Source organism: Erythrolamprus reginae, chromosome 2 (assembly GCF_031021105.1).
Source record: "Erythrolamprus reginae isolate rEryReg1 chromosome 2, rEryReg1.hap1, whole genome shotgun sequence".
Classification (NCBI taxonomy): Eukaryota; Metazoa; Chordata; class Lepidosauria; order Squamata; family Dipsadidae; genus Erythrolamprus; species Erythrolamprus reginae.
The window spans coordinates 83126950-83154641 of record NC_091951.1 but is presented as its reverse complement, the minus strand read 5'-3'; the positions used below and the strand labels follow the sequence as shown (position 1 = coordinate 83154641).

At 38.7% G+C, this 27692-nt stretch overlaps 1 protein-coding gene across 2 annotated transcripts in view; it reads right to left on the bottom strand.

Annotated features, from left to right (window-relative positions):
- The window catches only part of FGD3 (FYVE, RhoGEF and PH domain containing 3), a 114923-nt gene that overhangs the window by 39002 nt on the left and 48229 nt on the right, over positions 1-27692 (bottom strand). The window contains exons 1-3 of one of the 2 annotated variants that reach the window (XM_070738525.1): positions 25262-25369; positions 4567-4692; positions 102-273 (exon numbers count right to left, since the gene is read on the bottom strand). Coding sequence is in view for 1 of the 2 variants with exons in the window: in XM_070738524.1 (XP_070594625.1) it covers positions 102-273; positions 4567-4692 (298 nt within the window). In the remaining variant the exon portion in view is untranslated. Of the gene's footprint in view, positions 1-101; positions 274-4566; positions 4693-25261; positions 25370-27692 lie in introns of those variants that run through there. The other variant, XM_070738524.1, reaches the window with a different exon arrangement.

Below are 27692 nucleotides of genomic sequence, written 5' to 3'. Positions count from 1 at the left end.
TGTATTCCTCAGCTATTCCACTTTCATTGTAGCTTTTTTCCCCTTTTCAAAATGCTTTAAATGAAGAGATTCCAAAAGGGAAATTAACCAAACACTCTTACCTTATCTGTTCAAATTTTTCAATAAGCCTGCTTATATCTGCTGAGGCATGTGTGGCTTCTCCTTCAGGCACTTGAGTTCTTGAAGACTTTGGATCTGCTGGTAAAGGCCTAGATGGTGCTGGAGGAATCTTCTCCTGTCCAGCAGGCTGAAGATGAACACGTTTTGGAGGTACTAAAAATCCAAAATCAAAAGTAAAGTCTTTTTCATCTTAAAGCTAATATAGAAAAAAAAAAGTTGGGTGCTCCTGGAAACACTGTTCGTTTTCAACAGTTGAAGTCATGTAATCATTAGGTTGTTTTCAAAATAAGCACACTGGCTTTAAGTGAAGTGGTACGAGTTCATGTTAAGCTAGTATCTTCAAACTCTGACAGAACAAGTGTGACCACTTCCTGGTTGCTAAACAGGATATACAGTGTGCAAAGACATTGCAATTATCAAAACTTCGTTAATACAGAGCAGTGTTTGAAGAAGTGGTGACCCATCACTTTGAATATAATTACATTAAAGCCCTGGAATATTTCAAAGATTTTTTTAAAAAATATACTCCCATGCTCATTCTTCTGGAACCTCAAAAGGCAAATTAAAAACCACCCATCATTTCTCCTTTTCCCTTCCCCCAAACTCTTTATAGTACAATATGCTAAATATCCTTCCTCTTTTGTTGCAGGCTTGAACACATTACTGTGACAAAAGCACTTGCTATGTACTGCTGCTTGTCCGTGAGGGGGAGAAAAGAACAATGAAGCACATATGCACTTCAGTCCCACTGTGTGAGTCTTTTTTTTCAAAACACAGCAAACCATGTGAAATTCTCACCCTGCTTGCAAGTAAGGAGTGCTTTTTAAAAGCCTGCAAGCAGTAACCCCTAGCAACAAGGTCATGTGTTTTCATTGTTCCTTACAGCTGAAAGCAACTTTAACTGATCCTTCAACTAGAAACAAGAAAAAGTGACTTAGGAGAATTAATGGCAATTATTTGTCTCTGCAATACCCCTGTTTCATTCAGGCTTGATCTGCTTAGTGGGGGGGGGGAATGCTAAGCATTAAAAAATGTAGAATGCTATATGCTGTGCAAATTAGCATTAAAAAATTAATGTCTTGTTTTTATGTAATCTGGTAAAAGTTTATTTCACTTCACAAGGGAAGCATAAGTGAACTAAACAGGGATTCAGAATTTAAATTTAGAAAACAACATACTTGGTTTGAATGCAAGATATTTACACAAAAGGAGGGGCAACAAAAAAAGACAGTTGTATTTTTAAGAAAAATTCAAAATAACTAAAGCTAGTAAGAAAGCAAATTTAGAATATTAGAATGAGAAATACTTCTCATTATTCATCATCCATAGTATCAAGGTCTTCACAATACATATGGTGGAAAATGCCAATCTCTGTCAATAAAAATTACTGTCAGAATCTCTCTGAGGTCAGAGTTTGAAATCCAACAGGTTATTAAGAATTCAATAAGGGTGAAAGCAAGAAGCATGTACTGGATAATTAGAGTTGAAGTGTAAACATGAGAACCAAACTAGGATCAACAGTTTGAATTCCCAGCAGTGTGAAGAAACTGAATGAGTCTTCAGCCCATCAAAGTCTCTCACTAATGAGAGATGTTGCTTGGACTTGAAATCAAATTGATGGGCTGATGGGTCCCAAGGCTATGTTGAGCTGGATTGATTTTTTTTAGGTCAGATACAGAAGTTTCATTGGAACTCAAATAATATAGTTAAAATGCACTGTTGACACATTGTTATGATTTTTTGTGTCCTATCAGTCTTCTCAAGACACAGAGATATTCATAGGGAGTCATCATTTCACAAGGTAAAAGTAACTAAGAATGAAAGTACAGTAAGTATTTAGTGACATAGGGACAAATATAATCCGTGTGGAGTTTTGCTCTATCTCTTTACCTAAATGCATATTGCTAAAGGATTGGCAACCTGTTTTTCTTGCTAAATATTATTTGAATTAGCCATTTACTGTAACAATTCTGAAAAAAGTGACTTAAATATAGTTTGCAAAACATATTTGCACCAAAAGAGGGATGTACAGATTTAAAGAAAATTCTCACCCAATGGCTGACTTCCCCATCCCAGGACATAATCCAAAATCTTGCTTATTTTGCTTATTTTAATTTAATTTGGGAAGCCATGTTGTTTGGAAAATAGATTCTACTTTTCTGGAAGACTTTTCTTATACTATACAGTGACACTATTAAATGAGGGATTATGGATAGAAATAAAATGTTTACTTGAATTTAAAGGAGAAAATGGGTATTCATTATAACAGAATATGAATGAGATTTTACACATGGCATTTGATGCATGTGTGAAATGGAAATGGAATTTTACGCATGCTCTGGAGGTCATTATTACATTCTCAGATTGAAGCACAAAGGCTTCAATCAGGTCCTCCATTCTGAAGGGACAATACTGATTGCTGATTGGCTAGAGACTGTCTGCCAGCTCCCTATAAAAGGGCTGGCTGTCAGACAGAGCCTTTGCTGGGTAGTAAATAGTTGCCAAATAAAGAGCTATTGTTTTGAAACCACTTCTGTCTGCCTTTTCCATTCACCTATCTAACAGTCATTCTCAGGTTAGAATAGCAACTAGGACTGAAAATGGCAGCTCTTAAACAGGCTGGTTCTCAGGTAAATAACTGGTGCTGGGTGGAGGAGGAGGCACAATGGAGAAGGATGGCTGTTATCGGGAAAGGAAGAGTGTATGATGATATATGGGTGGCCGTCAAGGCACAATGGAAATGCGATGGGCCAGGAGATGGTTGCTGCTGGGTGATGGCGGGTATGCAAATGACCACAGTGAGTAGCTGGTGGAGGAAAAAGTGCTGAGAGCACAAAGTGTTTACTAGAGTGGCTTGCAATCTTCAAATGACTACAGGAGTACTGGGACTGTTAGATACTCCAAGTTGTAAGTATCACTCAATCAACACTGTTGTAACTTTTAATAATGTCTGAACAAGTGATTGTTACCCGAGGACCACTTGTATAAGCATATTTTGTCTACCACAACTGAAGTCAAGGTCCATATTTTGTCTACCACATATTTTGTCTACCACAACTGAAGTCAAGGTCCATTAAATAGAGGTTTTACTGTAAGTTAAGTTACCTCCTTAGGTTAATTAGCCCTTCAATCACTTCCTGAAACAATATTTTTCAGCATTGTTACAAATACAATGTAACTTCTATTAGGTTCTCAGCCAGCACCAAAAGTTCCCCAGTTTACATTTCCTAGCCTAGAGTTCAAAAGGTGTTATTTACTTACAACAAATTGTATTTCTCTTCTCTACATAAAATTTTATCTTTTATCCAGATTCCAGATATAATAAATGTATTCATCTTCTGTTTGGATTATTGTAATAAGATTTACATGGGTCTGCCCAGTGAAGGGATACCAATTTTTTTACTACCACACTGTGAGTGTGGCTTATGCAGGATGCCCTGCATTTTCTTTCAATATCTTTCAGTGCAAGTTTGGTGCTCTAGGGGGGGGCTCCATTTTCGCTACCCCACTGTGTTCCGCCCTGTCTGGCAGCAGCCCACCACGGGTCTGCCCTAGAAGACCCCTTAAAAGTCCACTGGTTCAGAATACAGCAACATGGGCAGTTATCGGTTTGACTTCGGAAGAGAGTAAACCACTACTTTGCAAACTATATTTATTTGCTGCTAATAGGCTTCCAAGTAAAATTCAAGGTGCTGAATATCTCTCAAGTCCCTCATGGTGATAGAGCTCTGTTATTTGCATATCTTCTATCTCCTATAAGTTCTGCTTGCCACATCAGATCTGTCAAAGCAATGGCCAATACAAACAGCTCAGAACAGCTCAGATCCTTTTGGTCGTCTATAATGTACTGAGGATCTAACTGTTTTTCCTCCAGTTGGGCCAGAAGTAAAAATGATTCCCATTGTGACATATTCTTTTTAAATGTTTTATGGGGGAAAATGCCAGTCCTTGTTTATTATTTGTTTTGTGATAGTTGATTTTTCTCTTCTTTAGGCCACACAGAGTCATTTTTATCTGGACACTAACATAAATAAATAAATTAAATAAATTTATATAAGGACAAGATTTCCATGCCTAACATAATTTATTCTATTTTATTTACTGATTACCTGAGATTCAGATAATGTATTGCTCACATGCATTTGCAAATGCCTAGAATCAGAATTGAATTTTTCCTACATAGTTAAATTAACAGTAGCAAAAGGCACTGGAGAAAGTAATCATAATTAACTTCCTAAAAAGAGCCAAAGTACCCCTGCAAAACCTAATCTCCTTACATAATTATAATATAATGAACTTTAGTTGCACTCATTTGATACATCTATATTATCTTGTTCATGCAACTACATATGGTAAAACATCTGATGGATGGCTGCATCTTTCAGTATATGTATTTTTAAACATGACATAAAAATCACATTCATAAAGAAAAACACAGATACAAACCTTGGGGTCTTAACAGATATTTCTTAGCCAACTGGGATTTTCTTTCACCTTGTTGCAACTCACCACATTTTTCCAGCACTGTTCTTGACTTAATGTGACCATTGATTTGAAAAGCAGAAGGACAACCTGGAATAAAATTAATAACTATGGTTTAATTTTTTATTTTTATTTATTTAATGTTAATATTTTGATTCAACAATTGAGACAATAGAGTGATATTAAAGTAATAATTGATAGGACTGTAGATTAAAGTTGTCCAGCATTTCAGTTTTGAATGGAAAAACTGAATGGTTTTTTCCATACATGCATGGTTATGTACCTGCTGATAATTTCTTAAGCCAAATATTTCCTTTCCCAGGGCTTCATGACAGCAGTTGCATGATATTCGGAAAATGTGCTATTTCTTTAAGGAGTAATTGACTTGTGCTGCATGGGTGTTGGGCAGCCCTACAGTTTGCTTATTGCATGGATTAGGTTACAGAATCTTGGAAACTGGGTTTTTGCCATTTCCTCAAAGAGGGACTCAAAGGATGAGTCAATTTTGAGCCCGTCATTATCGAACTTCCAACTGTGGGCAAAGTTTACCTGCAATATCGCATTCTAACCATTGTGCCACTATGGTTCTTTAGTAATGTAAGATAGTAATCATTTATTTGATATCACACAAACATACATCTGTTCATATTCTGTAATATTTTAGAAATTTTGTTTTCATTCCCAGAATCATAAAATTCCTTTATATTTTCTATTTTATGTATTCTATTCACAATGTATTTCTATCATTCTCCTGCTTTTTTCCCCTCAACCCAAACTTTGCTACTTCATCATTCCACCTCTAGCATCTTTCTTCATGTTTCCGATCACTGTAAGGCCACATACTTCTGAGTCACCCTTTAACGTAATTTTTTTTTTCATTCTATTAGGAAGCTCAATATTTCACCATTCACTGAAAGGTAATATGTAACCTTCACTAACTAATGAATTGCTGCCACCAAACCACAGATGACACCAATTCATGTGACACCAATTCATACTTTCTCATGTATAATCCAGCCCTTCCATTCATACTTACACCTATACATTCATTTCCATCTTCCTCTACCTCTATATAGGATTCTTTCAAAGATTGCATGGAAGCTACCATTTGGTGGTGGTTGTGTGTACGGTGCAGAGCCATTCTATGGCAGGTAAGAATCTCCATTACCATTTAACACTGGTTTGTAGGCAGTCAATAGGTTTCTGAATATGATTCAAAGAGCTGATTGTTCAAAGATTGCCTACTTCAGGCAAAACTAACATATGATGTTTTCATCATGAATAATAATGTTGAGGGTAGGTACCCCACAAGGGATCTGAGAAGAAGGACATATTGCTTTTCAGCTTAAGTTACATCCTGGAGAAAGAATTTACTTTCAAAAATACCCTCCTGAATGGCATTTTAGAAGGTAATCACAACAGTCCTTTTTCACACAGCTGTTAGTTAATGATGCTTTAAGTACGGCATTAGGCACTTAATATGGATGTCAGGTCAGAGCAGGGTTACATTTTATTGATTTTCAAGATCAGCTTTTGTGTAAACTTAAGTACATAAGAATCCACCTTCATTCAGATTTATTATCCTTTCTCTCCCTCTTAGTTTTACAGACCAACATAGCTATTTTTCTTCATTTCATTTTGTATGTTACTTAATGTGTACACTATTATTTATGTCTCTTAAATTCCAAACTGTACATTTTTCAGGGTTGCCATTAGATAGATGAAAAGAGCCTGGTTTTCACCAACAATCATAGGTCACCTTGACGCTGTCATGTGATGCCTTTTAATAACACAGAGAAGAGATAGTACCAGCCTTAGCTATACCTGTGCCTCACAAAACTTTCTGATGGTCAGAATAGTACTGATTTGTTTTGACATATTTTCGTCAGTATCCTACAAGCACAATCAAATGCCAATTTATTTCAATTTTATTTCAACAGTATTATACCTTGTTAATATTGTTATTCTATAAAACACCTAGCAAATTGGCATACTATTGCCACGTGCTATCATCTAGGACTGACATGGTGTGTACTCAGAAAAGTGGAATATCTAAATACTGTATTTTTGGAGTATAAGACGCACCTCCCCCCTCCCAAAAGAGGGTGAAAATGTCAGTGTGTCTTATACACCGAATGCAACCATTTTTGCTGTCCCAACCCTGCATCCTGCATGGACGGAGCTCTGGGGTGCTGGGGAATGGCAAAAATGCCCCTGCTTTTGTGAAAAACAGGAGTTTTTCACCCATTTTCTCACAAAAATGGGATGGACAAAGGGTCTGGGGAGCTGCAGGGATTGGGGCAAGGCAAAAATGCCTCAATTGTTGTGAAAAAATGGCAAAACCCGCCTGTTTTTCACAAAAATGGGGCTGTTTTTGCTTTCTAATTACCCCATCGAGCATGGCTGGAGGGGGGATTCTGGGTGTTGAAATCCACTAGTCTTAAAGCTAGCAAGTTTGAAGACCCCTGGGCTAGGGATTAGGAGGGCAAGGATCTTCAAACTTGGCAAGTTTAAGACTTGTAGACTTCAACTCACATTCCTGAGCTAGCAAGACTGGAGGAGGAATTTTGGGAGTTGAAGTCCACAAGTCTTAAAGCTGCCAAATTTGAAGTTTGTAAAAAGTGTACATGTTTGTAAAAATGATTCTGCTACGCTGGTATTTTATTAAAAATATACAGTATTACTGCACCATTATATTAGTGATAGGAAGAAGAAAAACTGCAGCATCACAAAGCTTAGTACCGGGAATAATACATACATTGATGGGAATAAGGAGATCGCTGACCATTTCAATAGCTACTTCTGTTCAGTTTTCTCAAAAGACACCTTACAAAATAATAATAATACTATAGAGGGATATAGCATTGCTTCCAGCTGTACGGATTCAGCTCCAGTGATCTTAGAAGCCGATGTCTTAGAAGAACTTGAAAGATTAAAGATAAATAAGGCAATGGGTCCAGATGGCATCCACCCCAGAGTTCTTAAAGAACTCAGATCTGTCATTGCTACCCCCCTGACTGATTTGTTTAACAAATCCCTGTTAACAGGAGATGTTCCTGAGGATTGGAGAATGGCCAGTGTTGTGCCTATCCACAAGAAGGGCAGTAGAGATGAAGCTGGTAACTACAGGCCAGTTAGCTTGACATCAGTTGTAGTTAAAATGATGGAGACTCTACTCAAAAAGAGGATAAATCAGCATCTAAAAAACAATAACTTATTGGACCCAAATCAGCATGGCTTTACTGAAGGCAAATCGTGTCAGACTAATCTCATTGAGTTCTTTGACTATGTCACAAAGGTGTTGGATCAAGGTGGTGCCGTGGATATTGCCTATCTGGACTTCAGCAAAGCCTTTGATACGGTTCCACATAAAGAGCTGATAGATAAATTAGTGAAGATTGGGCTTAATCCCTGGATAGTTCAGTGGATTTCAAGCTGGCTGAAGCATAGACATCAGAGAGTTATTGTTAATGGCGAGTATTCTGAGCAGAGTCAGGTTACAAGCGGTGTGCCACAAGGGTCTGTTCTGGGTCCTATTCTTTTTAATATGTTTGTGAGTGACATAGGGGAAGGTTTGGTAGGGAAGGTTTGCCTATTTGCCGATGACTCTAAAGTGTGCAATAGGGTTGATATTCCTGGAGGGGTCTGTAATATGGTAAATGATTTAGCGTTACTAGATAAATGGTCAAAGCAATGGAAACTGCAGTTTAATGTTTCCAAATGTAAAATAATGCACTTGGGGAAAAGGAATCCTAAATCTGAGTATTTCATTGGCAGTTCTGTGTTAGCAAAAACTTCAGAAGAGAAGGATTTAGGGGTAGTGATTTCTGACAGTCTCAAAATGGGTGAACAGTGTGGTCGGGCGGTAGGAAAGGCAAGTAGGATGCTTGGCTGCATAGCTAGGGGTATAACAAGCAGGAAGAGGGAGATTGTGATCCCCTTATATAGAGCGCTGGTAAGACCACATTTGGAGTACTGTGTTCAGTTCTGGAGACCTCACCTACAAAAAGATATTGACAAAATTGAACGGGTCCAAAGACGGGCTACAAGAATGGTGGAAGGTCTTAAGTATAAAACGTATCAGGAAAGACTGAATGAACTCAATCTGTATAGTCTGGAAGACAGAAGGAAAAGGGGGGACATGATCGAAACATTTAAATATGTTAAAGGGTTAAATAGGGTTCAGGAGGGAAGTGTTTTTAACAGGAAAGTGAACACAAGAACAAGGGGACACAATCTGAAGTTAGTTGGGGGAAAGATCAAAGGCAACATGAGAAAATATTATTTTACTGAAAGAGTAGTAGATCCTTGGAACAAACTTCCAGCAGACGTGGTTGGGAAATCCACAGTAACTGAATTTAAACATGCCTGGGATAAACATATATCCATCCTAAGATAAAATACAGGAAATAGTAAAAGGGCAGACTAGATGGACCAAGAGGTCTTTTTCTGCCGTCAGTCTTCTATGTTTCTATGTTTCTACCATTTGGTTCAGAATACTTTTTCCCTTGTTTTCCACCTCTAAAGTCTACATGCATCTTATACTCCAGTGAGTCTTATACTCTGAAAAATACTTAAATATATGGAATACTTAAATACTTAAACATAATTCATTAATAACCATGCTATGTTTATTATTGCTATTTTGTTACAGTATTTATTCATTAGAAAATGCAGAAGTGAAAGGCTACGCAAAGAGTACTTATTTTTCCAGTATGATCTCTAAAATATGGAAAACCTACGTTGTCTAAACCAATTCTAAATGTATGTGCTATCCATGTAGGAATATCAGAACAAAACTGTATATATATGTATACATTATATACTGTATGTATATGTATATATTGTACACTATGAAATTAATCTTCCTTCCTAACTCAGCATGTTGGGAGGGCACTATGTTGACTATGCCTTGTATATCAGATTTTTTGTTACATTAAACTGAATTTGTATTCACGAGCAGCTTAAATGTTGGTTTAAAAATGTAGAATGGCAGAATTCACTGAAGTTCCAGTTATTTATATTAAACCACTTCCTTTTCAAGTGTCACCACCTACATCTTAAGTTAAAACTAAATGCAAGCAACATATTTTTTTAAAAACCAACCTCCTCTTATACCTATTTTTGTACACACGTTGCTACTTGTTATTTAGTTACAAAGATACAGCATTTGAAACATACAAGTTTTAATACATAAATAAGCAAAACTTCTGCCTTAGCTTTGCAATCTTAATAATAAAAGATAGAGTTGCCAGCAACAAATAGGCACACATAAAATAGCAATTCAAATATCAGTTAAAACAGCAATATTCTTCAACCAGCAACTATACAATAGTTACTAAACTATGGTAATTTAAATCAGAAATACACGACAATATTGCTTTGGATTACTAACAGAGTTACAGATGTAGGGGGAAGAAAACCCTTTAAAACTACTAAATCTCAATTCTGCCAGACAACCATTCTCGAGATTTGGCTGTCTAGCCCTTGTTTGAAATGTGGTGTAACAGGTTCTACTTTCAAATTAATTTTACTATTAAGAACTTTTCCCTCTAAACATTCAGTCATACTCTGTAACAATTTAAAAGGACAACCCCCTTACTGAATTCCAATTGAGTTGGAACATTCTAAGATCCTTGAAATTTCTAATTCAAATAGTACAATCTTTGGGTTAACTAACCAAAGGAAGAATCAGAAATATGCACACAAATAAAAACATAATGGGTGTTTTTATAGATTGGCCAAACTTTATTGCTAGTCAAATTGTTAGCAATATAAACAATTCCCAGTTTTTAAACTATCACTTAATTCTTATAATATTAGTATAATCTTTCATTTGGTTGTGGACAGTTTCTGATGCTATTCACTAGTCAGTGCATCACCCACCTTCAGTTCAAAACAGAGACCAGACACCTTAGCTCAGATAACCAAAGAGCCAAGCAGCCTGGCAGGTGTTTCCTTTGGAATTCTGTGTGAAATAGAACAATATTGTTTAGATCAGGGCTGTTAAACTTGCGACCCATGGTCCGGACGTATCACATGCTGGCCATGGCCACGCCTAGTTTAGCAAAAGGGGGGGGAAGTCTCGATATGTCATGTGGTGCTGTTGTGATGACACAAGTTTGACAGCCCTGTTTTAGATAATAGGTTTCTTCCAAATCCTTCCTTCACAGAGTGAAACCTAAAGGTTTTTATTTTTAAATAACGATGAAAATCTTCTATCTTCCCGTTACTCTTAGCTTAGTAAGGAGAATTACGGATGATATGTTTTTATTTCGCTCAGAGTCAATTTGTAAGAAGATGGGCACCATAAAAACTTAATTAATAAATAAAATGATATATTTAATTCATTCCATTTGTTGTAGCTGCCCACTCCACGAGCCACTGGTTGACATTTAAAATCCAGAAAACAATTAAATACACACACAAAACAGGCAGTCCAGATTAAAACAGCCAGAATTAATGGTGCAATGTAATGTCACGGAACCAGGAAAAAAATTGAAGGTGACCTACAAACTGGGAAGTAAGGTAAGCAACTATTTAGTCAGAATAACAAAATTGATTAAAAAATCTTACAATGCACTCACTCTTTCTGTCTGTCAGTCTATCTGCCTGTCTACCTAAAATGTATAAGACTGCCGAACTCAGATTATAATTTTGAGCTGACCCCAATTTTGGCAGTTTAGCAGCTTAGAATAATAAAAACTGTACATAAATCATATAACAAAGGAGATGAACATCCAGAAGAGAATAAATGTCCAGTTTAATATACATTGTCTTAGAAGAGGCTCACCACGCATTCTAATCCAAGGCCATGTTTTAATAATCTTTTAAATCAGGTCAGTTTGGGAGCCATATATGGGAGGAAGCTATTCCAGAGGGCAGATGCAACAACAGAGAAAGCACATTTTCTGGGTCCCATCAGGTGGAATTGTTTGATCAATGAGGTTATGAGATTCTGATTTTCTCTGATTATGCAAACAATACCAGTCTGTCAGATAGCAGGCCTAATACCAGTGATGGCGAACCTTTTTTGGCTCGGGTGCCAAAAGGGTCTGCCCGCATGTGTGCCTACAACCATAATGCAATGCCCTTCCCTCATGATTGTGTACAACCCACACACACTTCCACTACCACCACCACCCCGTGCCTGCGCACAGGGCTCACTGAAGTTTCAAGACTTCCAATAGGCCCGTTGGGCTGTTTTTCGCCGTCCTCAGGGTTCAGGAGGCTTTCCTGAAGCCTGGGGAGAACGAAAACGTCCAAAAAGAAGACCGAAAATCAACTGAGCAGCACACGCTGGAGCTGACCTAGGGCCCTGCCACCTGTGGCCCCCGTGCCATAGGTTCACCATCACTGCCTTATACCATAGATGGTTTTATAGGTGGTAATCAGCACCTTAAATTGCACCAGGAAACTAACTGGCAAGCAATGCAGCTCACAAAGCAGATATGTTGCATGGGCATAACACGGCATGCCCACTAATTCTCATGGCTCCAACTTACAAAAGTCTTCAGTGATAGCTACATATACACAGCACTGTAACTGTTTATTTGTATGGTTCTCAAGTCATAACTGATGTCAAGAAAGCATACCAATCCAGGAATAGGTATTTCTGGTACACAAGACAGATCTATGCAAAGGATTTTATAGCTACCGCTATTACTTCCTCTTTGAGCAGGACTTACAAATTTAAGAACACCTTCAGATCATGCAGTACCGAATGGGGAAGTACTATCCCAAAACTGAGTAACCAAAATAGCAACCGAAATGTGGTCTTCGTATGGTTGATTCTGACTCTTATCTCTCCCTATTCAGATTTTACTCTTCAGACTCCGGGTCAAGGCCTTGACTCCATCACTTGGAAAGACTGGGGTATCATCACCATACCGATTATACTGGATCCCGGACTGATGGATTATATCACCTAGCAGTCTCATTTATATGTTAAATAGAAAGACAACAGCCTCCAGTTATCCCAATTGGCAAATACTTCTGTCTGGATCTCCTTTCCCTTCTTTCCATCAATATTTCTAGAGCCATAACCAAAGAGGAAAACCACCACAAAAAGAACTTTCAGCTTCTAACCTTCATAGATAGTATACATCAAGAAAATCAAATCAAATTCTTTTATTTAACTAAATGACCAGCATAAAACAAAAAGAAAAGAAAAGAAAAAAAGCAGTGAGGTAATAGTGAAAAACTGAAAGAAAAATAAATGCAAAACAGAGAATAGTGGAGCCACTTGATGCAATGATTAATTGTATCAGAAGCTACTGAGCAACTAAAAACTAGGACACTTGCGTCATCCCAGTCACAATCTCACTAGAGATTATTAACAAACTTGTAAACTACATTCTCAATATTATGACCTATTCTGAAACCCAATTGAAAAGGATCTAAATAAAGTTTCCTCTGGGTCCCTGTGAAGTGTAGCTCAAGACTTTCTTGATAACACTCCTAAAAAGAGGAAGTTTAAATACCAGTCAAAAATTACCTAGACTGTTGAGTTAAGCTTCTTGAAATGTGCAGCACCGCCACTTTCAAGTCAAGGAGAACCAGCACTTCCTTAAGGAGGTTATCTTTATTAAGTGTTCCTAGGCAGCATCAGCCAGAAAAACCATTGATTTAATAGAAGGGTGATAAGTTCATAGTCATCAAAGGCCATTTCCTTGGGAGTAGCAGGTTAATTCTCATCCTAGCTAAGCTCACAGTCACCTTGATGGGACTTGCCTATCACAGCCCAATTCTAAGATAATCCAAGTCACTTTATTTCCAACAAGATCTAAATTATATTAAACAGGGCTGCTGGATGATTATCTATGGATGTGATAAAGAGTAGAAAAAATAATTACGATTTGCCACTCTTATCACCACACTATAATCCCTAAGATTTGTGCTCAGTCATGTTCATTCTTCGTCTTTTTTCAATGTGATTCTAGGACAGGGTTGGCGAACCTTTTCAACCTAACAGGGAATGTTGGGAACAGGAAGAGCAGCTCCCTGGTGCACATGAGCTGAGCTTCCAGTTTCTGGTGCACATGTGCACATGAAAACAAGCTGGCTAGCACGCATGTGTCTGCCAGAACCCGGAAGAGCAAGAGGTGACAGCTGGCATGCCCGGAGAGATAGCATTGCGTGCCATTTCCAGCATGCGTGCCATAGGTTCGCCATCACGACTCTAGGATTTTCTTCTAGTGCTTCATCATCCAGAGTCCTTGGGAGAGAGTATTGGAGACAACCATCATAGGAAGACTGAGTTTGCACATAAGCAGCACAGTTCTTGAGAAAATATTTGACATCTGTATCCGTATTAGTAAAACTTAGCAAGCAGAATCTCTTTGATTCACATTATTAAACTTCTTATGAGTTAATTCTAACAACTGGCATACTTTGTGTTCAGGTAAAAGAATTCATTCATCCTAATCATCATAGACAGAAAATTTGGCAGCTGCATGATTAAGCAGCCACAGGGAACAATTATTTCTGGTCATTTATTGGATTGGACAGCATGTCAAAGTTTTATGAGCAAAGAATCTTACTAACAGAATTCTGCTCCAGAGAAGAAAGTGAATGTCTGGCATACAATATTCAACAGGCTTCTGTGATCTTTCTTCCAAAGCCTGTAGCAAGATGGCACCATGTCCCGCAGGATAGGCATGAAGCATCACTCCCCACAAAAGTTGGTACATTCAGATTATAATAAGGGAGAGATTAAGTTACTTAGTTAAAGCATCTTTAAGTTATAAAAATGCAGATTCAGCTGCTTCAGAAAAGTGCCAGGAGTCTCCTTGTTAGTCAGTAATGTAGTTATTCTGAAACATCTACACACCTAGGGATACATTTCATAAGATAGCCTTGAGTAATTAGAAGAGAATGCAGAAAATCTAGATTTTTCAGGACCTTGTGCTTCTAAAATGTATTTTATTTTCTTTGCATCAGTTTAATTCCTTAAACAGAGAGGGACGGCATATAAATCCAACAAACAAACACACACACACACACACACACACACACACACACACATTCAACAAAAATAAAAATCACAATTAACAATTTCTGCATTGAGGATGACACCATCCATATTCCAGATAACATCAGAAAACTGTGTAAAAAAATTCACAGTTTTTGATAAGCCTTAGAAAAATTGGGGCCCAAATGAAATTTTGCAGAACCCATAACAACCCTGGTATGTTATAAAGATTAATCAATTGTGATTGTGGTGCCAATTCTTAGATGGCATCTAAACTAGCAAAAATCCTTGCATTTCACATAGCATAGTACAGGATGTTGATCCCGTACAGGCTTTTGTATTAACTTAATATTCATATTCAAACTGGTTTTATCAATAGGTTTATTTGGTATAATTACTATTTGGGATACCAATCTGTACCTTACTGGACTTCTTCTATAGTATCATTTTCCAAGATTTTGTCTACTTTGTTATTCTTGTTGACTGAAAATAATTAGGATCACTGTAAAAATGTTCAGAGTTTCTAGCACATATAGCAATAGCACTTATATACTGCCTAATAGTGCCTTATAGCCCTCTCTCAGCAGTTTACAGAATTAATTACAGAATGAAGTCAACATCTCCATAAAGCTCGTGTGCAGAAAGAAGCATGAAGTGCTCCAAAATCTCCTGGTAGACGGCTGCATTCACTCTGGACTTAATGAAGCACAGTGAACCAACACTAGCAGATGACATAACTCCCCAAATCAACATAAACTGTAGAAACTTCATGCTGGACTTCAAACATCTTGCTGTGTGTGCCTCTCCATTCTTCCTCCATACCCTGGGTCCTCGGTCCATGCTTCATTAAGTTCAGGGTCAATGTAGCTGTCTACCAGGAGATTTTGAAGCACTTCATGCTTCCTTCTGCAGGTGAGATTTATGGGGATGCTGACTTCATTTTCCAGCAGGACTTGGCACCTGGCCACACTGCCAAGAGCACCAAAACCAAAACCACCAAAAAAGGCATACTGCCAAAAGCACCAAAAGTATAAGTACGCTTATACTTTTCAGAAGTCCTGGTTCAATTACCATGGGATTACTGGGCTTGATTGGCTAGCAAACTCACCTGACCTGAACCCCATAGAGCAGTGATGGCGACCACGGAGCTATATCTGCTGGCATATGAGACAATGCCTAGCTCAGCTCCAGCCTGCATGTATGTCCCACAGAGTGGGCCTCCTCCGGGTCCCGTCAACTAAACAATGTCGGTTGGCGGGCCCCAGGGGGAGAGCTTTCTCTGTGGCGGCACCGACTCTCTGGAACCAACTCCCCCCAGAGATCAGAACTGCCCCTACTCTTCCTGCCTTCCGTAAACTCCTCAAAACCCACCTTTGCCGTCAGGCATGGGGAAACTAAACATCTTCCCCTGGGCACGTTGAATTTATATATGGTATGCTTGTGTGTGTGTATGTTAGTATAGGGGTTTTTCTTAAATTTATAATATTTTAATTAAATTGGATTATGTATTGGATTGTCTTTTCACTTGTGAGCCGCCCCAAGTTTTCGGAGAGGGGCGGCATACAAATCCAAATAATAAATAAATAAAATAAATAAATGTGCTGGCCAGAAAATTTTTGGCTCACACAGAACCTCTGGGAAGGCATTTTTGGCTTCCAGAGAGCCTCCAGGGGGTTGGGGGAGGGCATTTTTGCTCTCCCCAGGCTCCAGGGAAGCCTTTGGAGGCCGGGGAGGGTGAAACACGAGCCTACCGGACCTACCAGTAGTTGGGAAACTGGCTGTTTCCAGCCTCCAGAGGGGTTCCATGGGAGTGGGAAGCTGTTTTTGCCCTCCCCGGGCATTGAATTATGGGTGTGGGCACTCGCGCATGCGTGATAGCGCACATGCACACTGTTTCGACACCTGAGGGGAAAAAGGTTAGCCATCACTGCCATAGAGAATCTATGGGGCATTGCCAAGAAAAAGATGAGAGATTTGAAACCGAACAATGCAAAAGTGCTGAAGGTCACTATTGAAGCATCCTGGTCTTCTATAACATCTCAGCAGTGCCACAGGCTGCTAGTTTCCATGCCACACTGCATTGAGGCAGTAATTGCTGCAAAACAGGCCCAAACGAAGAACTGAGTTCATATGCATGCTTATACATTTCAGAGGTCTAATATTGTTCTATGTACAATCCTTGTTTTATAGATTGCATGTAATATTCTAATTTTCTGAGATTGTGGATTTGGGGTTTTCATGAGCTATACCCCATAATAATCACAATTATGACAAATCACAGCTTGAACTATTTTGCCTTGCATGTAACGAGTCTCTCTCATATATTATGTTTTACCTTTTAAGTTGCTTTTCTGAAATCAATGAATTTTCTGCATGATATTCCAATTTTTTGAGTTTCACCTATAGATACTGCATACTAAGTATTCAAATACTTCAGGCTTCCTGAGGCTTGTCACCATTAGTTAAGCAACTCTCCTCAAACAGCCTAATCCTTTAGAAAGCCTTTGTGGCTGCTTTTGAGATTATGCCCATCTGATGCATGTATGTGCACTTCTGCTTGACTCTGTGGCCAGTTCCATCAAAAGTATTGCCACGCACGTCCATTCCATCCCAATTTTTATATATTATAATAATCTCTTTGTGTAAAGATTATACAGATGAAGCCTTTCTATGTCAGTTTAGCAAACTCTCAAAGAAGCATTGTGACAGTGATAATGAGAAATTTCAGCTCCTCTGACAGCTGATAGAATTCTAACTCATCAGTTCCAACAAATTCCTGCCCTCTTTTGCTGACACCATTGATTAGAACAGGGTGTCAAACTCAAGGCACACGGCCCAGATTCGGCCCATGCGGTGCTTAGATCTGGCCCATGATGCCAGCCTGGAAATAGCAAGGACCAGCCTGCAGTCCCTCTGGCAGCCAAAATGGGGCATTGGCGGGCCATGTGCAGCCTCCGCATCCTGTTTTGGGCCTGCAGCACTATGGTGGCCAAAATAGAGCCAGCAGAGTACTGCAGGCAGCTGTCTAGGCCCAAAATGGAGCACAAAATAGCTGCATGTCCTATGGCCCTTTTTGGCCACCAGATTGCTGCAGGAGGCATTTGTCCCATATGCTATACATCCCGGCTCCTACCCCGCCCTCCCAGCTGGCCTGTGAAAGACAAGTACAATGCTGATTTGGCCCACAAAGAAATCCAGTTTAATACTCCTAGGTTAAAAGATAGGTGAAGGAACAAGGGGGTCTGAATCCCAATTCCCGAATCTTGGGAGAAAGCAACCATGTTATCATTCTGTTTATAACATGTAGGATATTAATATTAATATAAATCATAATATTTAGTACATTACAAGTTATGCATGGTATGTTTGTGTGTATGTTTGGTTTTATAATAAGGGTTTTTAGTTGTTTTTATTATTGGATTGTTACATGTTGTTTTTATCATTGTTGTTAGCCGCCCCGAGTCTATGAAGAGGGGCAGCATACAAATCCAATAAATTATTATTATTATTATTAGTAGTAGTAGTAGTAGTAGTAGTAGTAATAGAAAAGAGCTGTATACTAATTTTAAAAAGGTGAACTGATTGTTCAAATAAAAAGTAAGCCACCTGGATATGAAAAGTGTCCATGAAGGATGGGAAATCCATAAAAAACATACACCGAAGGTGTCACTGACAATAGTTTTTACTAAAAGAAAAAAATGGAGTCATCTAAAGAGATACACAAGAGTTTTATAAATGTTCAATTAGCTATGGAGCTGATTTCAAAGTATTTTTGGATATTGTTTATGTTGTAGGCTACATGTTTAATGTCATAGTGGAATTCTGTACTTTGAAAAATACTATGTAGATGCATTTTTTATACATGAAACTGATTAGACAGGCATTCAAAAGATTAAAAAAATCTGAAGAGACAAATTTGCTCTTAAAGCAGAATCATGCTCTGGGCACACTATTACTCCATATCTTATGACAACTAAGAGAAGATTGTCTATCAGTATGTATTTTTATAACAGTCTTCAGGATCTACACAGTATTTTCCTTGCTCCCATTTTATCCATTTAAGATAAAATATCCACCTTTGTATATTCTATGTAATAGTTTCCTTATAGGAGTGTATTAATAGCACTGGCTCTCCTTTTCCAGTCTTGTAAGCACTATCATTAATTGTTCTGAATTAAGAAGGTTGAAAGAAACGTAATGCCTTCAATATTACAAGGGCAAGAATGATATTCTCCATAAGTTCTGGTGTGTTCTCTAATATTTGTTATTTCACTTCAGTTGGCAGAAAGTGTATTGTAAGAAATGGTTGTTATTGTTAAGGTCACAGTCGGTGTTAGTGGGGGGTCAGAGGTCGACCTCTAGGTCTCTCCCTTGTGGGGTGCCTCAGGGGTCGGTCCTCTCCCCCCTGCTATTTAATATCTACATGAAACCGCTGGGTGAGATCATCCAAGGGCATGGGGTGAGGTATCATCAATAAGCCGATGATACCCAGTTATACATCTCCACCCCATGTCCAGTCAACAAAGCAGTGGAAGTGATGTGCCGGTGCCTGGAGACTGTTGGGGCCTGGATGGGTGTCAACAAACTCAAACTCAACCCAGACAAGATGGAGTGGCTGTGGGTCTTGCCTCCCAAGGACAATTCCATCTGTCCGTCCATTACCCTGGGGAGAGAATCATTGACCCCCTCAGAGAGGGTTCGCAACTTGGGCATCCTCCTCGATCCACAGCTCACATTAGAGAAACATCTTTCAGCTGTGGCGAGGGGGGTGTTCGCCCAGGTTCGCCTGGTGCACCAGTTGCGACCCTATTTGGACCGGGAGTCACTGCTCACAGTCACTCATGCCCTCATCACCTCGAGGCTCGACTACTGTAACGGTCTCTACATGGGGCTACCTTTGAAAAGTGTTCAGAAACTTCAGATCATACAGAGTGCAGCTGCGAGAGCAATCATGGGCTTTCCCAAATATGCCCATGTTACACCAACACTCCGCAGTCTGCATTGGTTGCCGATCAGCTTCTGGTCACAATTCAAAGTGTCGGTTATGACCTATAAAGCCCTTCATGGCACCGGACCAGATTATCTCAGGGACCGCCTTCTGCTGCACGAATCCCAGTGACCAGTTAGGTCGCACAGAGTGGGTCTTCTCCGGGTCCCGTCAACTGAACAATGTCGCTTGGCGGGACCCAGGGGAAGAGCTTTCTCTATGGCGGCCCCGGCCCTCTGGAACCAACTCCCCCCAGAGATTAGAATTGCCCCCACCTTCCTTGCCTTTCGTAAACTGCTTAAAACCCACCTCTGCCATCAGGCATGGGGGAATTGAGATACTCTTTCCCCCTAGGCCTCTACAATTTTATGCATGGTATGTCTGTATGTATGTTTGGTTTTTTATAATAATGGGTTTTTAACTGTTTTTAGTATTGGATTGTTATTATATGCTGTTTTATTATTGCTGTTAGCCGCCCCGAGTCTCTGGAGAGGGGCGGCATACAAATCCAATAAATAGATAGATAGATAGATAGATAGATAGATAGATAGATAGATAGATAGATAGATAGATAGATAGATAGATAGATAGATAGATAGATAGATACTATTAATGAACTGGAAGCCTGCAGTGAATATTCATTAGTACATCTTGAACAACACAATGTGATTGCATTTTTGTCTGCTGAAGGAATCCACTCAGAATTCACTGCTGAATGCAGGCTGTTTATGGTGATGCATTAAAGCCTCCAGTATGATGTGATTATGAAACCAAAATAAAATTCATCAAAATATCAATTAATCTAGTGTCAATACAGTAAAACATAGCATATTCAGCACAATATTTGGAAAGCAGCTGAAATTAAAAATACTAAATCACCCCAGAAGTTTGAACAGCTCTGAACAGTCTTTTTCCCAGGCTCTGGGCTAAACTGGAGTGTTACTGCCATGGCCTGAAATGTTTAATTCACTTGTGGTTTATTTGTTCTCCCCTTATCATAGCATTTTTCAATTTATGTATTTTATTTATTAATATATTTGAATTTTGTTTTTTATCTTTTGGTTCCCACAGTTGCTATGTGTTCAGCAGTCTTCTAAATTTAAACAATGCATAAATAATTTTAGATTTTGATTATTTAGCAGGGGACAGTATGCCATTGCAAGTTTGCAAAGAATTGTACTTTTCTAGCCCTCAGTGACAAAAGGAAAAAATTAATGGAACATATATCCCCTTGGGAAAAATGATCTAAGTTGATTATGCTTCTTTAAATACAGGGAGTTCTCACTTAATGACAATTGGGATCAGCAGCTCTATCACTAAACAACATAGTTGTTAACACCACATGACTGTGACTTGCAATTTTACTGCCTGCTTCACCATTGAGTCTGATGTTCAGAAGCTGGGTGTGAGGTGTGCAAATGACAATCATGTGACAGCGGGATGATGTGATGGTTTTACACTCCTGCTGGTTGTGAAGCACCCAAAGCTTAAAATATGATTGCGTGGATGCTTTGAAAGTTGTAAGTGGGAGAACTGGTTGTAAAGTGACTTTTTCAGTGCTGTCATAACTTCAAGTGGTTGCTAAACATGGTAGTCATTAAGGGAGATCTACCTGTGATGCACCTTTTACTAGGAAAAAAAGGATTACATACATAAAGACACACATCTTCCATTCAGAATCAATTTAGAAAGAATAGCAATAAATTTGCAGCTGGAGTAACTTGATGAATAAAGTATAGTACAGTATCAGCCAGCTAGAATACCATGTAATTCAGAGGCATAACTGTCTGCACTATTCTTGGTCTGTATATGTTCACATAAATGATACTTCAAAACAAATATCTTGAAATAAATTAAGAGGCTTCCAAAGTCACCATAGTAACAGAGACTCACGTAATCATAAATCAGCAGCACTTGTAAAGCAACTGGTTCATTCTAGTATTTTTGTTATAAAAAAACCCCTAATGCGGCATTAAAAATCAGTTAGAAAAATCACAGTATTAAATATACTATTCATAAATTAGATTTTACACAATCCGACAGATGTGATGCCTCCTTAACAGACACCTGCCTGTATCCAGATGATTCTGTGCTGAAGGAGATTGTTACAAGAGGAGGCACCAAGCCGTGAAATGGAGGAGGAGGAGCATAAGACCGAACAGCATGAGACTTTGCTACAAAATTCAATAAACATTCACTACAACAGAAAGACCAGCTTTGTACAAATGGCTATGTTCAGGTTAATAAACAGAAGAAAACATTTGCAGATTTTAGCCACTGGCACACTAATTAAGCTAGGATTCATGTTGTTCTATTATAATCAAATAACATGTTTCAAATAAGTATTAGCCTTAGGAATCTCACAACAGATAAAATTTATTTCCTTTCAGTTAAAACAAACCATTTTACACAAAGGATCAGCTACAACGATACATACTTGTTTTATCAAATGAATGTGGGTCAGAGCCTGGTGTCTCTGAGATGCGATGCACTTTGCTTCTCACAATTCCTCCACACCCTGTTGAAGCCAGGGATAATTTCTATACTCTTTCCTTAAGACTTTGCTGTCGTGTCCTTTGCAGATCAACCAACCAGCAGCACAATCTATTGTAGCAGTGTTGCTTTGACTATGAGGTTGCTCTTATCTTTACAGCCCCAAGTTAAAGCAACACTGCTTTGATGGAATTGGTTATGGCAAGTATTTAAGGACAAGTGAAGCGAAGCTGTATAAGACTGTTGCTTAATCCTTACATGCAACATTCCTTGCCACAATCACTAATATGGAGAACAAGATTAGGGAACAAGAAAGAAGGCAAGTAAATCTACCCAGAAGACAGCTTTAAATTCATTCTTTCGTGTAAAAGAAATTCCTTAATGGCTTTCAGCAAGTATAACTTTTGTGGGGAGAGTTTTTTGGTGGGGGGGATGTTTTGGACCATGAATAATGTCCTAAGTAATTAGTCAAATACTGCATTTAATAAGCCTACTCTAATTCTTAGGACAATGCATGCTTTGAAAATGATTCAGAAATACTTCAGATGAGCAAAGCACCTATGTTCATTAAAGAAGGATTCCATACAAGACTGAAAATGAGATGATCTGCTTCAAGAGCTACAAGAATTCTATTGAAGTGCAGGAATTAACATATTTTTCAGAGTATAAGACCTTTTTCCTCCATAAAAGAGGGTGGAAATGTTGATGTGTCTTATACATCAAATGCAGCCATTTTTGGCCTCCCGAAGCGCCACCCCCGCTTCCCATTTTTGTGAAAAATTGGCCCATTTCGCAAAAATCAGGTGAACAGGGGTCTGGGAAACCTGCAGAGAGCTCCTGGGAACCAGGGAGGGCAAAAATGCCCCCATTTTGTGAAAACACAGGTGATGAACTACCCATTTCCCACAAAAACTGGGGCATTTTTGCCATCCCACAGCTCCCAGGAACTCTCTGCAGGCTTCACAGACTCTTTGCTCACCCCGTTTTTGTGAAAAAGCAGGTGAAAAATGGTCTGTTTTTTGCAAAAACTGGGGTGTTTTTGCCTTTTAATTACCCCATTTAGCATGACTGGAGGAAGAATTCTGGGAGTTGAAGTCCACTAGTCTTAAAGCTGGCAACCCCTGGGTTAGAGATTAGGCGTGCAACGGTCTTCAAACTTGGAAAGTTTAAGACTTGTCGACTTCCACTCCCATTCCTGAGCTAGCCTGACTGGAGGAGGAATTCTGGGAGTTGAAGTCCACAAGTCTTAAAACTGCCAAGTTTGAAATTTGTAAAAAGTGTACATGGTTGTAAAAAGTATACATGTTTGTAAATCGTATTCTGCTACACTGGTATTTTATTAAATAATATATTACAACACCATTTGGTTCAGAATTCTTTTTTCCTTGTTTTCTTCCTCTAAAATCTAGGTGTGTCTTATACTCCAGTGCATCTTATATTCTGAAAAATATGGCACTCAGCAAGCGAAAATGAGTGGCAAAGGGACATCCTTTAGATGACACTGGCTGTCTATAAATAATTAACAAACATCACAAGGCAAGAGGTAGGTATCATAGATATGTAGGTACTGTGGGGAGGTTAGTAGGCAGATGGATAGTTATACCCATGACCCCATACCAGAGGCGGGTTTCTTCAGGTTCTGATCAGTTCTGGAGAACAGGTAGTGGAAATTTTGAATAGTTCAGAGAACTGGTAAATACCATCACTGACTGGCCCCGCCCCATCTATTCTCTGCCTCCCGAGTCCTAGCTGAGTGGGAGGAAATGGGAATGCCAGGGTTCCAAATAGCATCAAAAATTAAATCACAGTCCAGGGCAAAGTACTCCACAAAGTTCCAATTTATTTGCAGAGCCATGTTGGCACATCTGGGAGAAACCGGAATCTGAAATCCCAGGGTTTTTTCCACCCAATTGAAAGTTCAAAGCCTTGTCCCCCACACCCCCAAGTCCATCATGTTGACCAATCTTCATCGGCCAACTGTGCAGAAACTCCTATCTCCTTCCATGAAGATGAAAAGACAAAGGATGGCCTTGACAACCCAGAAGGAATTTGTCATGGCTACATGGAGACATCCCTCATGCAATGACCCCTCTCAAATTCCCACAGCAAAGAATACATTTTAACATAGCATAAAGTGTGGCAGGCCAAACACCCCAACTAAAATGGCTTTGGCCTGACAGGGGATCTTGCACTAACCATCCCCTGGAATGGGGAGGGAATGGAGATTTTGCAGTATCCTTCCCCTGCCTGCCCACCAAGCCACACTCACCAAGCCCATCAAGCTATGCCCACAGAACCGGTAGTAAAAAAGAAAAATACCACCACTGCCCCATACACATACAATAATAAATAAAATATGGTTACAAATTCAAATGGCAAGTCATAAGCAAATCTTCTTTCCTGCCAAAAGAAAAGGGGTTGCATCTATATCAGAAGTTTCTATCTGTTACTTTAAAAAAACACATTTTTGTGCTGATGTTAAATGGGAAAGGCATCAGAAAAAGGTCACAGGTTGCTGAGTAAATCTCCAGTTGCACACCCTTCCCCAGTCATAGGTTGAATACTACTTGTACAGACACTGTACAGGCTCTACTACATTCCTGGTTCCCCATGCCCATTGGCAACATAACAATTTCTAAAAAGGCAGCCAGTCTGATCTCAGAAGCAGTAATGTTCCAAATTGCCACTGCCACAGCAGCAAAGGCTCTCTTTATGGGCTCGACCAGGCAACACTCCCTTTCCAAGCAGGGCACAGAGCATGTCAGAAGTAATGATATGCATGTGATTGGAGAGAGAGATGGTCCCTCAGATAACCTAGGTCTATGCCAAATTCATGCTATATAATGTCCATAACCAAATATGTATGCTGCCTTTCAGAAAACTTACAATAAAACGAATAAAAACTACTAAACAGTTAACTTGATGCCATAAAACAGTGAGCAAACACCCATACATTCTCTCAGCATAACATAACTAGCAAGATTATTATTATTTGCTTCAAATAAGCAGTGAATTAATAACAGCAGATTTTCAAGATAATTTTTATATTGGAAGATGCTCTGTTTTAATGCTACATAATGCAGTGAAGTTCAATTTTAAAAGCATCTCAGAAGCCGCCTAGCCACTATTCCTTATGAAATTCCTAATGAAATTTTAACATTTTTTTTCTTGTGCATTCCTCATAAAATTTTAACATTTGCAATTACCTGGTACTTTTAATGATGTTATGGAAATTAATATGCCAGAAGCAAAATAGTTGTCACTTTTTGCAAAGCCTTTTCAAAAAGTGTCTGTCAAAGACTGATATGCATATTCTGGAAACAAAAAAAGGAAAAGGAATTGTGCTGGAGAAACTAGATAAAGGCAAGCAAATGGACTCTAGACAATTTTTTTGTGCAGGGAAGGGAAGGGAGAAAGAGCCTTTTAGGGGGTGGGGATTGTGAAAAGCAGAATTTGCATACAGTCCTAAATAAACTGAGCCCCAAAAGACATGAATGAATAGGCACACCTAAGTCCTTCTTAAAAGTCACACTTATTTTAAGAAAAGGGTTGTTTAGCTGTAAAATTTCAAAGCTGTTATTTTTTCACAAAAAATAAAACCATTGAACTGTTCAGTGATAATTTCAAAAGCAAATCCACTTCAAATGTGAGTTTTACAGTTTATAATCACTATTTCCACAACCCATTCATAAAACAAATCCCACAAGTTCTGATTCAGAATTAATATGGTTCCACATTTCTATTCCTTCCTATCTAAAATGCATGCTAGTTGGCTCAAAACTGTACCTGCTTACCTGTAGCTTTATACTACTGGAATACGTACAAGAAAATGTTAACCACAATCCAAATACCTAATGGATTCCATATAATAGACATAGTAAATGTCATTTGAGTTTTTTATAAACCTGATGAGATAGGTTTCCTCCATTGTCGCACCTCTCCTCTACAACAGCCTCCCTCCCAGAAATGGACATGGGTCCCATCCTGCAAGTCTTTTACAAGTCTTTAAAAATGTAACTTTGCTCTCAGCTTGGGGTTGGTCCATGCCAATTTTTATCAGAATTTTAGATATTGTTTGATTCTTTTACCTACCTTTTACCGACCATATATGTCTTTCTCTTTTCAGACTGTTTTTCCTCTTCCCTTTAAATTGTGTAAAGTTCCCAAAATCATTGTGGAGTTGAGCAGCCTTCCAAATCCAATGAATGCATGAATAAATAATAGTATAACGTAATAAGTCAAGAGTTACTTGATGTTTAAGCTGGCTTTAGAAGGAGGCATGGCCCTTGATATCACATTGCCAATAATAGATGGTTTATGGAAAAGGCATATGAATATCAAAAGGATCAACATATGAGTCCTACCAATTACAGAATTCTTTTTGATGTGGTAGAAAACAACAAACTATGGTCAGCTTTGTATGATCTTGGTATCCCCAGACCATGAATCTGATTAGACCTAACAGATCACTGTACACTGACTAGGAGGCAACAGTGAGAATAATTTATAAAAACTGTTAAAGCATGTACAGAGTAATCCTTGAGTAAGAAGCAGTATCGGGTTCCTACCGGTACAGATGACGCCATCATACGGTAGTGAAAATTCAGCTGCGTGGACAGCTCTGTGTCTCCGGCATGCGCATGCCTGCATCTGAGCAAGATTTTGCTTCTATGCATGAGCAGGAAGCAAGATCTCATGAGGGAATGCACATGCAAGAGAGATTTTGCCCTTTTCATTTTTGGTTCTGCACATGCGCAGAAGCAAAAAAAATTGTCAAAATCCCTCGCACGATTTTGCTTTCTGTGCATGCGTAGAAGCAAAATCTTGCTAGGATGAGCACACAGAGTTGTGAACGCAGTACAATGGGAGCGGGAGGAATGGCAACTCCCGTCTGGTAACAAGGATATGCACACACGAGTGTAAATACTCAGCCACTCACAGATACACTAATTTGAGTTAAAGTTTACTTTAAGAAGTAGCAAAATCTGATAAACAGTCCACATCATACCTGTAATAGTCAGAATAACAGTCCAAAGAATATCATATTACAAAGTCTTCTTACCAGTGTTTTTTTTTAATCAAAAACAGTAAATAATGATATCAAGCTATAACACAGTTTAGCTACAACGGATAACAAAATATCTAACAAAGCATGTCAGAGAGAGTATCAGACAGAGCAAGGTATGATCAGAGATAAAGAACTGTGATCTCTAGCTCCCTCTTATGGCAATCTGCAACACCATCAGCCAATCAAGCATAGCATATAATTAAAGCTACATTACATACAATGTTGGTTTATATATTGCCAACCCAACTGTTTTGGACACACACCTAACAGTAACACAGGATCAGTAAGGGAGTTAAGGATATATTTTATCACCATTTTTGTTCAATCTCGATAGATTGAACAAAAATGTGGAAATGTGGGGAGAAAAACCAAAAGTGGAAATTAGGAAGACCTGGAAAAAAATGTTCTGGAAAATTAAGGACAAAAGTGAAAAAGAAGTTAGAGTCCTTACGTCAAGAAAACCAAGGTAATGACAAGCTGCATATCGACAAGAGATGTTTCTTGACTAGTTGACTAGATTCATGTGTATAGGGCCAAACAATAAATCAGCTTAACTGGAATTTAGCGTG